The 11,796-nt window shown below is 54.3% G+C and overlaps 1 protein-coding gene across 1 annotated transcript; it reads right to left on the reverse strand.

Annotated features, from left to right (window-relative positions):
• Positions 1–7,923: 7,923 nt before the first annotated feature.
• CHAC1 (ChaC glutathione specific gamma-glutamylcyclotransferase 1) lies at positions 7,924–10,235 on the reverse strand. Its single transcript, XM_047863278.1, has 3 exons — positions 9,977–10,235; positions 9,535–9,570; positions 7,924–9,080 (listed from the first exon to the last, which is right to left on the reverse strand). Exons 1-3 carry the CDS (start codon positions 10,205–10,207, stop codon positions 8,679–8,681), a joined length of 669 nt encoding a protein of 222 aa, XP_047719234.1. The 5' UTR covers positions 10,208–10,235; the 3' UTR covers positions 7,924–8,678.
• Positions 10,236–11,796: the final 1,561 nt, after the last annotated feature.

Here is an 11,796-nt window from a genome sequence, read left to right on the forward strand (position 1 = left end):
AATAAGCAACATTCACAGAGTGCTTTAAAGGGTACAGGTTTTTACCGATAACACACCTAGTCCCAAGAATGTGAAAGGTAGTTATGATTATCCATCCCACTTCAGAGATAAAGAAATGGCAGCTCAGAGATATTCAATAACCTGGTCAGGGACTCACAAGATACATGGAATCCCGTCCCTCTGACCCCAAGCCCATGTCTGTCCTGAAAAAGGGGAGCCACTGGAACTGGATGGGAATTGGCAGCTCTTGATTTTGCATTTGCTAAGACAGAGGCCCAGAGAGAAGGAAAATGCCTTGGCTAAGACACAGTTTAAAACAGGGATTAGAGGGGTACCTGGGTGGCTCAGTCAAGTTAAGCTCTGGACTTCAGCGCAAGTTGTGAACTTGCAGTTTGTGGGTTTGAGCCCTGCATTGGGCTCTCTGCTGTCAGTATGGAGCCTGCTTCAAATCCTTTGGCCCCCTCTTTCTCCGCCCCTCCCCTGCTTGTGCTCTCTCTCTCAAAAATAAATAAAGAAACTTTGAAAAAATAAGGGGCGCCTGAGTAGCTCATTTGGTTAAGTGTCCGACTTCTGCTCAGGCCATGATCTTGCGGTTAGTGAGTTTGAGCCCTGCATCGGGCTCTGTGCTGACAGCTCGGAGCCTGGAGCCTGCTTCGGATTCTGTGTCTCCCTTTCTCTCTGCCCATCCCCTGCTTGTGCACACACGCACATTTTCTCTCTCTCTCCCTCTCTCTCTCTCAAATAATATATGAATAAACTTAAAAAAAAAATTAAACAAAACGGACCAGAACCTCTGGATCCCAGGTCAGTGCTTGTTCTTTGCCTGTGAAGAGCTAGCTCTTCAATGCCCTGACCAGGCCCTGGCATTTTCAGGGTAGGGAGTATCATAGTAGGTCTGTCCCTTCCCTCCCTTGCACTCCTACCCAGCTCACCCCCTCTTGTGAGGAGACAGCCCAAGAGTGCCTTCCCCAGCCCCATCCTCCCCTCACCAGTGCCTGCCTGTCCAAGGCTTTTGCTTAACAAATGCAGTGTGAGCACCTACTGTCAGGCTCTGTGGGGTGCTGGAAGGTAGGCAAGAAACAGTGCTATCAAAGCTGCAGGAGAAAAAGTGTCTCTGACACCTGACAAGGCCCCACAGTCAGGTCTTGGCAGTTAGGTAGAGGAGGGTCAGGGAAGGCTTCCCAGAGAAGGTGACATCTCATGAGCCCTGAAGTCTGAGTGACAATTCCCCAGGCCAGAGCTAGCAGCGCAGGGACTTCCAGGGTGAGGGAACAGAAGGCGCAGGACAAGGTCAGAAATCACCCCTCATGTCACAGGCATGTTGCAGGTTTCTTTCGGGTCAGCTCCCATCTGTTCAGTGTGTGTTGTGCTCCCGGGGCTGCAAGTGGCCTGTGAGCAGGAACTGGGGCTCCCTTCCTGTGGAAACCCCCATGGGCGAGGGCCCGCTCCTGTGGACAGATGACTCAGGCACCCCACGTAAGCAGCTCATCAGCTTTCACCCCCAAGGACTCACCATTCCTCCCAGCCAGAGCCATCAGCATATCTGACACTCCCCGTGTCCTGCACTTCCAACCTGGCGCAGGAGTATGACTAGGCCCAGGAGGGGCTGTGCCAGGCTGGAGGCTTTGACTGCAGTGGGTGGGGGAGGAGCCACAGGTGAATATAGTACTGTCCGCTTTCTCCCTGCCCCCACCCATCACCAGTACCCTCAGGCTGTGCCTGTGAAGCCAAGCTCCCCCTCCTGTGGGGACTGGGAACAGCACCCCATGAGAAGCACAAACAGCCCTCTGGCTTAGTGCCCAGAGCAGGGAGGAGGAAGCAAGGGCATAGAAGTTGCCCCCTACCGTGAATGCCCAAGGCTAGCCCTTCTCCTCTTATGTGTTTAGGGCCTGACCACTCTCAGACAGAGGAAGGGAGAGGGAGAGTGGCCAGGCCAGTATGGCAGCCACCAGCGTGGGTCAGCACTGCCCCAGTCAGGTACGTACTAGGCTGACCATGCCCAGCTGGTCTGCCCTTGTCCTTGTGGTTCCCTGTCCCACATTCCTGGGCTGTGCACATAAATATTCAGGTGGAATATTAGCTAGCGGAGGCAGCTTGGCACTTCCCCTTGGTTATGACGGAGGCTTTCACGGGTCTTTCTCTCCAAAAGGACATGTGACATTGCTTTCAGAAGGGTGTCACATTAAACTCCCTTCCCACGTAGGTCCCCTGAGCTCCTATGGGACTGTGTGCTGTGCTGTGTGCTAGGATGCGCAATTAGTGGGGGCAGACCTGCGAGCAGGGCACACCAATACAACGTGTTGGGTGCAAAACAGAGGTTGTGGGGGGGCCCGAGGGGCACCAGCCGCAGCTTCTGGAGGCATGATGCTGGGACTGAATTCTGAAGGATACGAGAGGCATGGGCAAAGTTGTCAGGCAAGGAAAGCAGTGGGAGCAAAGGCTTGGTAGCCACAAATAGCATGAGGTGGGGGTGGTGTTGCTGGGGGGTGGGGGGTGGGAGGCAGTGCCAAGGCTGCAGAGAAGTTTATCCTGAGGGCCAGGAAGGACTGCTGAGGTTTGTTAGTGCAGAGGGTCATGGCCAGGGTTGCATTTTACATTATGGAAAATGAATATCCAAGGAGAAAGTGGGAAGGTAGATCAGTTTGGACGTAAAAAACAATCATCTAGGGAAGGAGGGCACACATTAGGGCAGTGGTGGTGGGGTGAACATAAGAAGCCCTTAGATCCCACACAATGGGAAGGTTTGAGGAAGAGGGCTGGGCCCCACATTTAAGTTTGGGTGAGAGGGAAACATTCACCCTGGGCTGCACCTTACTGTTGGGCCAGTGGCCCAAGGAGGGGCTGAGCAAAGGATCTATAACAAAGCCCAAGAGGACTGAAGCGCCAGGGGAAGGAGCAGAGCATGAGAGGTGAGCGTGCAGTGCTGGGTCCAGGACTAAGGAAGAGAGACGTGCACAGGAGGAAGAGGGTGTGTGGGTGTAGAGCTTCCCTCTCCCTCTTGCAGGGGAAGGACCAGTGACCAGGGAGCAGCTCTGTGGCTGAACCTTCAGGATGTGTCAAGTTCTCTCTCACACCCCAAGAAATGCCCAGGCTGAGGGTAAGGGCAGGTGCAGACCTAAACCAGGAAGGGCAGGCCTGGTGGGGCCTTTGCCAAGGGCAGAGCAGGAAAGGGCATAGGAGAGAGGCCATTCTGGGCTGCTGAGCGAGGGGTGAAGGTCCAGGAATAGGATGAGGAGGGCAAAGGGAAGGCTGATCAGGGGCTTTGGTCAACACCCTCTGACAGCCAGCCAGTAAAGCAAAACTTCTCAGTCCCAGTTTCCACAGCTACCATGCAATTTATTGTCCAAACCTGGATGCTTTTGAGAGTGAAAGTGATAATTATTCCAGGACAACAGGAGTAAAGTAGGCCTGTCCTGGGCAGTGGGGTGTGTGGTCACCCTAGCCTGGAGCACAAGTCTGGTCCTTGTGCTCCAACTCTGGCCCACAGGGACACCCTCCCTGTGACTGTTGCCTCCCCTAACCTGGCCGGGGCACTGAAGCTGGATTCACACCCTGGAGCACCCCAACCCACCTCGGAGCCAAGCTTGCGGAAAGGCAGGGTCTCCCCCATCCAAGGTCCTTCTCCCCACACCCTCTGCTTTCCTGATGACTCACATGGGTGTCGCCACCGTCTGGGGGAAATAGCAACCCCCAGAGGAATGTGGTCCTTCCTGGTGCCCAATGGGGGACAACCTGGAGAACCCCTAGGAGCCTGTCCACCCTCGAAGGGTGCGTGGAGAGGCCAGAGTGGGGTTCACCCATGTCCCCGTGCCTGTCCATGACCCCCTGGCAAAACCCTGGGATCCCCAGCCTCCTCCCTCCTACTTGTCCCCCATTTCTAACGGGCTGCCAGGAGGTGTCCCCACATTACCAGTTCCTGGTTCTAGCTCAGCCCTCCCCAGCCCCTGCCTGGGTACATGGCAACAGGTACATACCAGGTCTTGCAGCCTTCAAATCATCTTCCCTGACACAACACTTAAACCCAAGCCTGAACACACTACTCCAAGTAGACAAAACAAAAAGACCCTTCCGTGGGAGGAAAAACAAAAACATCACTATAGAACTCAACTTCCCTACAAGATAAAGTCTAACACTTCCTCTATGAACTGACTGCAGAGTAGCTCTCAGCCTTGTCGCCAACACTGCAAGGCTTCTTGCACGCGGCCACCTACCAGCTGCTCTCTATCGCTTTCCCCTTTGCTTTTGCCATCCCCACACACCCGGAATGCCTCCTCTGCCTGTTGGATTCCTGCAGCTTCTTTAAGGCCCTCCTAGACCTGACCACCTCTGCCCCAACCCGAGCTCCTGGAGTTGCCCTTACCCAGACCAGGTGTGAGGGCACTCCTGTGCCTCCCGTCTTCCACAGCGGGAGCTTGACCTACCATAGACTCAATAAACAGCAGTTGAACTGGCTGATCCTTCCTACTCACTCCTGGTTCTCCAGAAAGGTGCCCTTGGAGATGGACAAGTTGATTCCCGAGTTGCCTGCTAACTCTGAAATCCCTTAATGCTGCAGCCTAGGCCTCAGCACTCAACCATCACTCTGTTTGAATCCCACCAGCAAAAAATAAATAATTTTTTTTTTAATGCCACTATACCAGAAGTCCTAAGAAATGGCCCAGGAATGCCTGTGGATCCCCAAAACCCTCTCAGGGGGACTGCAAGGTCAAAATTATTTTCATAGTCAAACTAAGAGGTTATCTGCCTTTTTACTCACATTTCCTCTCAAGTGTAGAGTGGAGTTTTCCATAACTTTATGAAAGGTGGATTTGCAACAAAATGAATGCAGAAACAAATGAGAACCCAGCTGCTTTCATCAAGCAAAAAATTAAGAACATAAAACAGTGCTGTTCTTTTCACTAAATTTGCTTGTTTTGGAAAGGATTCATTTTTCCTTAAAAATGTTAAAGTTTATTTTAAGGAGAGAGTACGCAAATGGGGGAGGGACAGAGAGAGAGGGAGACAGAATCCCAAGCAGCACCACTCAGAGTTCCAATTCCACAAACTGTGAGATCATGACCTGAGCTGAAATCAAGAGTCAGACCCTTAACAACTAAGCCACCCAGGTGCCCATAAAAATACATTAACATGTAATAGATTGTTTTCATTTTTAGTAATACATTTTACACTTCTCCATTTGAATCTCTAATACACTAAATGTTGCCAAATGTTATATCCCAGGTAAACAACAACCCCTGGGATCCTCAGTTTTTAATTTGTAAAGAAGTCCTGAGACCCCTACATCCTCATACCTTCCATCACCCCTCTGTTGCGTCTCTCAGCAATTTCTTTTTTTATTTTTGAGAGAGACAGAGCGCAAGCAGGGGAGGGTCAGAGAGAGAGGGAGACACAGAATCGCAACGAGGCTGCAGGCTCCCAGCTGTCAGCACAGAGCCCGATGCGGGGCTCGAACTCACGAACCGCAAGATCATGACCTGAGCCCAAGTCAGACACTAACCAGCTGAGCTACCCAGGCACTTTTTTTTTTAATATTTATTTTTGAGAGAGAGCGAGCATGAGTGGAGGAGGGGCAGAGAGAGGGGGGAAGACAGAGGATCTGAAGTAGGCTCTGTACTGACAGCCCAGAGCCCAATGTGGGGCTCAAACTGAGCCAAAGTCGGACACTTAACTGACTGAGCTACCCAGTGCCCTAGCAATCAATTTCTTCAGTGATCTCCTTCCCCTCCTACAGGTTCCCCAGCTCTGTGGCTTCATGCCACTCTTCTGAAATTGCTCTGAGGCCACAGAGCACCCTCTGCTATTTCATCTAATGGATGCTCCTCTCTCTTTATTGCCCTGACCATTCAGCAGCATTACCCTGGTTCTTCTATCTCTCCAGCTGCTTGCTCTCCACTTTTCTTGCTTCACTCAAGCCACCAGGGCTGAGCATGGGCCCTGTTCTCTTTTCTCCCCACTTCCAAGGCTTTCAAGTACTGTCTCCGTGTGTATGGCCCCAGATCTCTTACTCCAGCCCATATTTCTCTCTGAATCACAGACCCACATTCCCCAGCTGCCCCCTGAATATCCATATGGATGCCATTGCCCTACACAGGCACCCCCAGATCAAACACTCATGCAGAGCTGATCTCTACCCCTGCCCTTCCAGACCTACAACTGTACTAGCAGCCCTGGACCTCTACCCCTCCCTCGATCTCCCCTTCATCCAGCCACACCCAACCCTGCCAGCCTCATGCCCTGGTGACTGTCAGATCTATCCTCCCTTCTGTCCCCACTGCCTCACCTCAGCTCAGGCCACCTTCATCCTTCCCTAGGCTGTCTTTGGCCTTCCTGCTCCAACCTGACAGAAACCAGGGCTCCTCTTAAGCAGTCTTTTCACTCAGAATTCACAGGAGGCCCCCACCAACCCAGGAGGGATGCCACCTCTACAGCACAGCTAATCAGGCCCAGCCACAGGATGTGGTCCTGCCACCTGTCCAGTCCCGTGTCCAATCCCCCATGCCACTCTGTCCACTCTGTCCCAGCTAGCCTGACCTTTCTTCCTTCTCTTGCACAAGTTGTTCCTTGCCTCTTTTCACCAGAGACCCTTTCTCAGGCTCAGAGCTTGGCCTCATCATTCCCTCCCCCAGAAAGCCTTCCCTGACCACCACCTCCATGTCAGGAGCCCACTCTTGGCCTCCCATCACAGCACATTTCATGCTAAATGGTCCCATTCAGAGTCTGTTAGTACCCTAAGGAGGAAGATTGCTTCACTGCCATATCCCCAGTGCCCAGGTCAGTGTCTGGCATACAGCAGTTTAGTAAATACTTGAATGAATAAGGCTTGAAGAATGGGAGCCCATGTACAGCTGACAGGAAGCCCTCCCCACCCCTGCTCGGTAGAGAGCAGGGCTCTGTTCTGAGCACCGAAACTGGCTGTCTTGCCCTGCCCTGGCCCAGGAGGTGCTGTCCAAGTCTCCCTGCCACCCGCTGCCCCCTCCTACTGTGTTGCCCTGACAGACTCCCAGAAGAACTTGGCTGGACTCCACACTTCTCCCATCAATGGTAAGACACGAGGCCACCAACACACCGGGCACAACAGCTGCCCAACTTGGTCAGAGCTGACCCCTCTGGGGACACCCAGACCAATCCAGGGCACCAGCCATAACAGCAGCAGCAGCAAAACATACCACATAGCATCCCAATGTAAACTGATGCTCAGGGGACTGAAGAGTTTTTTGGAGGTCACTAGGCCAGTGAGGCTGGGGTGCAAGCAGGCTCTTCTGCTGCAAGAAGGCGGTCACCTGAGCCCTATACCCATTCTGCAGGCCCAGGACTAGAAGCTGAGCCCACTGAGATGTCATTCTGAGACCCTGGGGCTGGGATTTGCACTTGCGGATCAGGGTGGGGAGGAGCAGCCAGGGGCACACACAGAGGGAACAAGTAGCAGCCAAGAGGGCACCCTGGCAACTCATTCCGTTGTGAGCAAGACTCCTGGCAGGTCAAGTTAACAGAGAAAGCACAGATCACTCCACAGTCCCAGAAGACAACAGTAAACACAATTTTGATCTCAAAATCACAGGGCCACTTAGGTCCTCCAGGCCAGAGTTCTCTGCTATCAGCACTACTCAAGTCATCACCACCCTACTCTAACCCACATGCTCCTTTAGCAGGAAGCCAGGGGTCCAGTCATGCTGTCACGAAGAGGCAGCAGCTAGAGGAAGACCTGGTGTGACCTCCAAGCCTGCTGGCCTATTTGGGGCAGCTGAGAGCAGGAGCAGGGCACCAGGTCTGTGGGAGGAACACTGCCTACAGGGCTGCCGAGTAGAGCCACATGGGCTCAATTCTGCACGACACTTAGTTGTGAATGGTGCCCGTGAGAGTGCTGTGCCCTGGCTGCCGGTCCTGGCTGCTCAGCTACCTGGAAGAGAGGGATGGAGACAAAGAGGGAGCCCCTGCCCCTCTCATGGGCCTTCCAGGGCTTTATCATCTTACTTGCCCCAATGTCCCATCTGAAGAAAGAACCACAATGCAGCACAACACAGATAATAAGGGATCAGTTTATGGGTAACAGTATCGGTCAGACTGAGAAGGTACCAGGCCTTTAGTGAGGAGCTATAGGCCTCAACAGACAAGAAAACAGAGGGACAGGGAAACAAAGCCAGATGGCTAAAAGAGGCCCAGGCAACTGTGCCTGGGCTCCAGATCCAGTTCTGCTCTAGGAATGTGGGAGGAAGAGGAAGAGCAAGACCCGCAGGTGCCTCAGTTCTTGTAAGGCCCCCTTCTCTTCAATCCCTCCTGTCCCTTACCAGCAGGCTGGGACTTTTCACAGGTGGTATATTTCCGGGGCTAGGAACAGTTGGTCTGGGGATGGGGAGCCAGTGGCCTGGGTGGTATGGGGTTAGCAGCAGCACTGGGGGGAATCTAGTCAGGGACCGCTCAGCAGGGCCCCTATGTCCAGGGCAGGCCCCCCACCCTGCCCACCACACCAACATGGTGCAATAAATAGTTTCAAGTAATAAGTCAGTGTCAGGCAGGAGAACTGGAGACTGCTGGGATAGGCAGGGGCTTAGGGAGAGAAGCTCCCAGCCACCCACCAAGTCCTCTCAGTGACCTCCAGCTGTATCAAGTCCACTGTGTGCCACAGGAGTAGGGATGTGGCCCCATGTCTACGTGGGCACTCCCTGCAGGGGCTCAACCCCTCAGACCAGTGCCAAAGCCTGCTCAGTGGGGCAGAAACAGGGCAGCATGGTGCCCACAGCGTCCACGATGGCTGCCAGGTGCTCATCCTGTGCCTGGGGCCCACAGAGCTGCATGAAGTCTGCCAGGCGTAGCAAGTACTCGAGGTTGTGACCAGAGAAGCCGCGACAGGCCAGGATCTGAGTTGCAATGGCCTCTTCAGGCGCAGGGCCCAGGTAACCAGGATTTTGTGGGGTGGCCACATAAGCCAATGCCTTGAGTGGTTGGTCAGGGTTATCTTGGGGGTAGAAGGTGACTTCCTTGGTATCATAGCCACCAAGCACTGCCTCCCGCACGTTCAGGTACTTCAGGGCCTCGCTCACCTGCTCACCTTGAACCTGGTATGCCACACCCCAAGTGCAGCCCTAGGAGGAAACACGGACACCGGGGTCAGTCAAAACAGCTCCTGACTGGTCCCACCTCAGGTCTGCGCTCTATAAGGCAAGTGGGCAGAGGACTGATGAGTCATCTAGTAGCAGTACATCAAGCTCATTCTCCCTTTGTTAACAAGGGCTGACAAGGTGGTCTGCCCCCAAGGCAGAAGAGGATTCCTACTCAGAGTGTGGCTTGAGAACCAGTGGTATCATCTGTACACTTAAGTCGAATGTGAGGAATTTAAGGCCCCACCCTGGTCCATTTAAATTGAAATCTGCATTTTAACAAGGTCCTCAGAGGGTTCTTGTGAAAAGCACTGAGCTAGACCACCCTTCCCCTCAGCCAGTGTGGCATCTAATCTAGCCTGCAGCCAAGGACACATAAGCTCTCTTAGACCCTCCATGCTAGGCCCTATGGGGTCTCTCTCTTGACTTGGACACTTACCTCATGATCTTCAAGTAGGGTCACCACACGGCCAGGCTGAGGAGAAAGGAAAGATTTTGAAAAAGATTAGTTAGGAATCAGCTCTGCCACCGGTACTAAAGGAAACCCTTATTAACACTGATGGCCCAGGCCTCAGAGAACCCCACGCATCCAGGGGAAAGTGGAGAGAGTGATGCATGACTACGGAAGAAACAGACACATGGCAGTGGCCCAAACTGATAAATCAGAAACATTCATCAACATTGTGATCCACAGGATCACAGATTCCAGCCATCACAGTGATCTACTGGGCACAGAAATTTAAGCCACAAAGCCCAAGCACAGGTTTATACACTTCCCCCACCAGCACGGAGGCACCGGCTGCCCAGAGAACCCCAGAGCACTGGTGCCCACTACCCTGCCCCCAACTCCTGCATTCCCCTGAGCATAGTCAGATGCTCACCATCTTGTCGCTGCCCCGATGGAAGGTGTCTCCCTGCCAGAAGCGGCGGCTATAGCCGCGCACGAAACCCACACGGCTGTCACTGTAGGCGAAGTCGGGCCTCCACACGAGAGAGCCGTACCCGAAAATCCACAGGGCTTGGGGGTCACCGTCACCCCGGGGGTGCTGCACCGGTGACGAAGTGGGCGGCGAGGCGGGAGGGGTGTTCTGGGCTGTGGACTCCTGCTTCATGGTGCCGGGCACAGGGACGAGCCCGGCGGCCTCCGGAGCCGGTCTCCGGCGCGGGCACGGAAGGACCAACGGACGCGCACACCTGGCCTGGCACCGCTTGGTCGCTCCAGCTACGCGGCCCCTTCGGAGGCGCCTTTTAAACCCTCCGGCCAGGAGGGCCCCCGCCCACCGCGCCAGCTGTCGCGGTGATTGGGGCGGGGCAAGTCCCCTCTTGACCAATCACCTTCGTGTTTTGCTTCCCGGTTAACCGCGCCGCCCTCTGAGTGGGTAACTGAGGGACCTGCCCCAGACCCAGCTCGCCCGCTGATTGGCTCGGTTCCACCTCTGTAGGAAATCTGGCAGGAGTGATGCAACCGCGGGGGAGGTTTTCCCAGCTCCGGCATGCAGCAAGGGCACCTCGGATTGCGTCAGGCGGCGGGCAGTGGGCACCGACGCGGGCACTGGTCGTCTCTCCGGCAGCCCCTCCTTGGCCTGGGCCCTTCAGCAACCAGGACCTGCGGGTCACAGGTGGGCGTCGCCTCAGCATCCCTGCGGGTGCACCTGGTCGGGTCACTGCCCTTAGTTAGCACGGACTCATTACCAGGGCCTGTGCAGGGCACGTCCCGCAGGAGCTCTATGGGAGGCGTAAGCGCCCGTCTCTGGGGCTCCTCCGCCTGGGAGCACGTCACGTACTCTAGAGAAGCAGTTGGAGACACCTGCATTCCACACAGGTGCCTCACGCGGTTAGCCCGCGTGAGCAAATGGAGAAACTGAGTCACGGGGCTGGCAAGTGGTTCTGCAGAAGCTACAAGGCTGAGTCAGGCCGGGCGCCGGGAACTTGCGGGCCTCACGTGAGGGGTACGCCCAGGGCCAGTTGTGGAACCCTCTGAGCCCAGGTAGGCTTGGGGTGGAGCACTTGCAACCACCTATGTCACTTTGGTGGTAGTGTCCAGACCTGCGGAGAGAGGCCATAAAGACAGGCCTCTGTCCTTCTCTGCCCTGAGGCGAGAAGTTTAGTTCTGCTCAGACCTGAAACTTTTGCAACAATGATTGGGTTCATCCTTAGGCACAGAAGTTCCAGGACCTTCCGTAAGCGGCAGGCAACGCAGCCAAATTGACGCTCCCAGACGACGGTGAGCAGCTACCGGCCTTCTCTCTTGGCTGTTGGCCTCCTGACCCACGGAGGGTCTGCAGGCTGTCTGGGTTGAGCCCCCTCAGCAGGGGCAAAAGGCTGCCCCTGGGGATGTCTCTGGCTGGAAAGAAGGAACAGAGGCAGCAGCAGACCTGCCCCCACCCCACCCCACCCCACCCCCCACTGCAGAACAGCCTCGGGGAAACTGCTAATGAGGTCCAGGGTGAGCCCTCTGGCAGGCGAAATGGGCAATATTGCTTCTCATTATATTCTAATTAGATGTTTAAACTAAAAATCACCTGCAAACTTAAAGTAGTCATTCCAAAATTGTTTAAGATACACACAAAGGTGTGTAAGTTGCACTTCAGTGTGTAGAGTATGAAGCTAGTCTGTAAAAGCAAAATAAGTTACACATTAATATTTGTAAAAGAAGTAATCTGGAAGCATATACCTAAACTGTTAACAGAGCCTGTCACCA

This window comes from Prionailurus viverrinus, chromosome B3 (genome assembly GCF_022837055.1).
Source record: "Prionailurus viverrinus isolate Anna chromosome B3, UM_Priviv_1.0, whole genome shotgun sequence".
Classification (NCBI taxonomy): domain Eukaryota; kingdom Metazoa; phylum Chordata; class Mammalia; order Carnivora; family Felidae; genus Prionailurus; species Prionailurus viverrinus.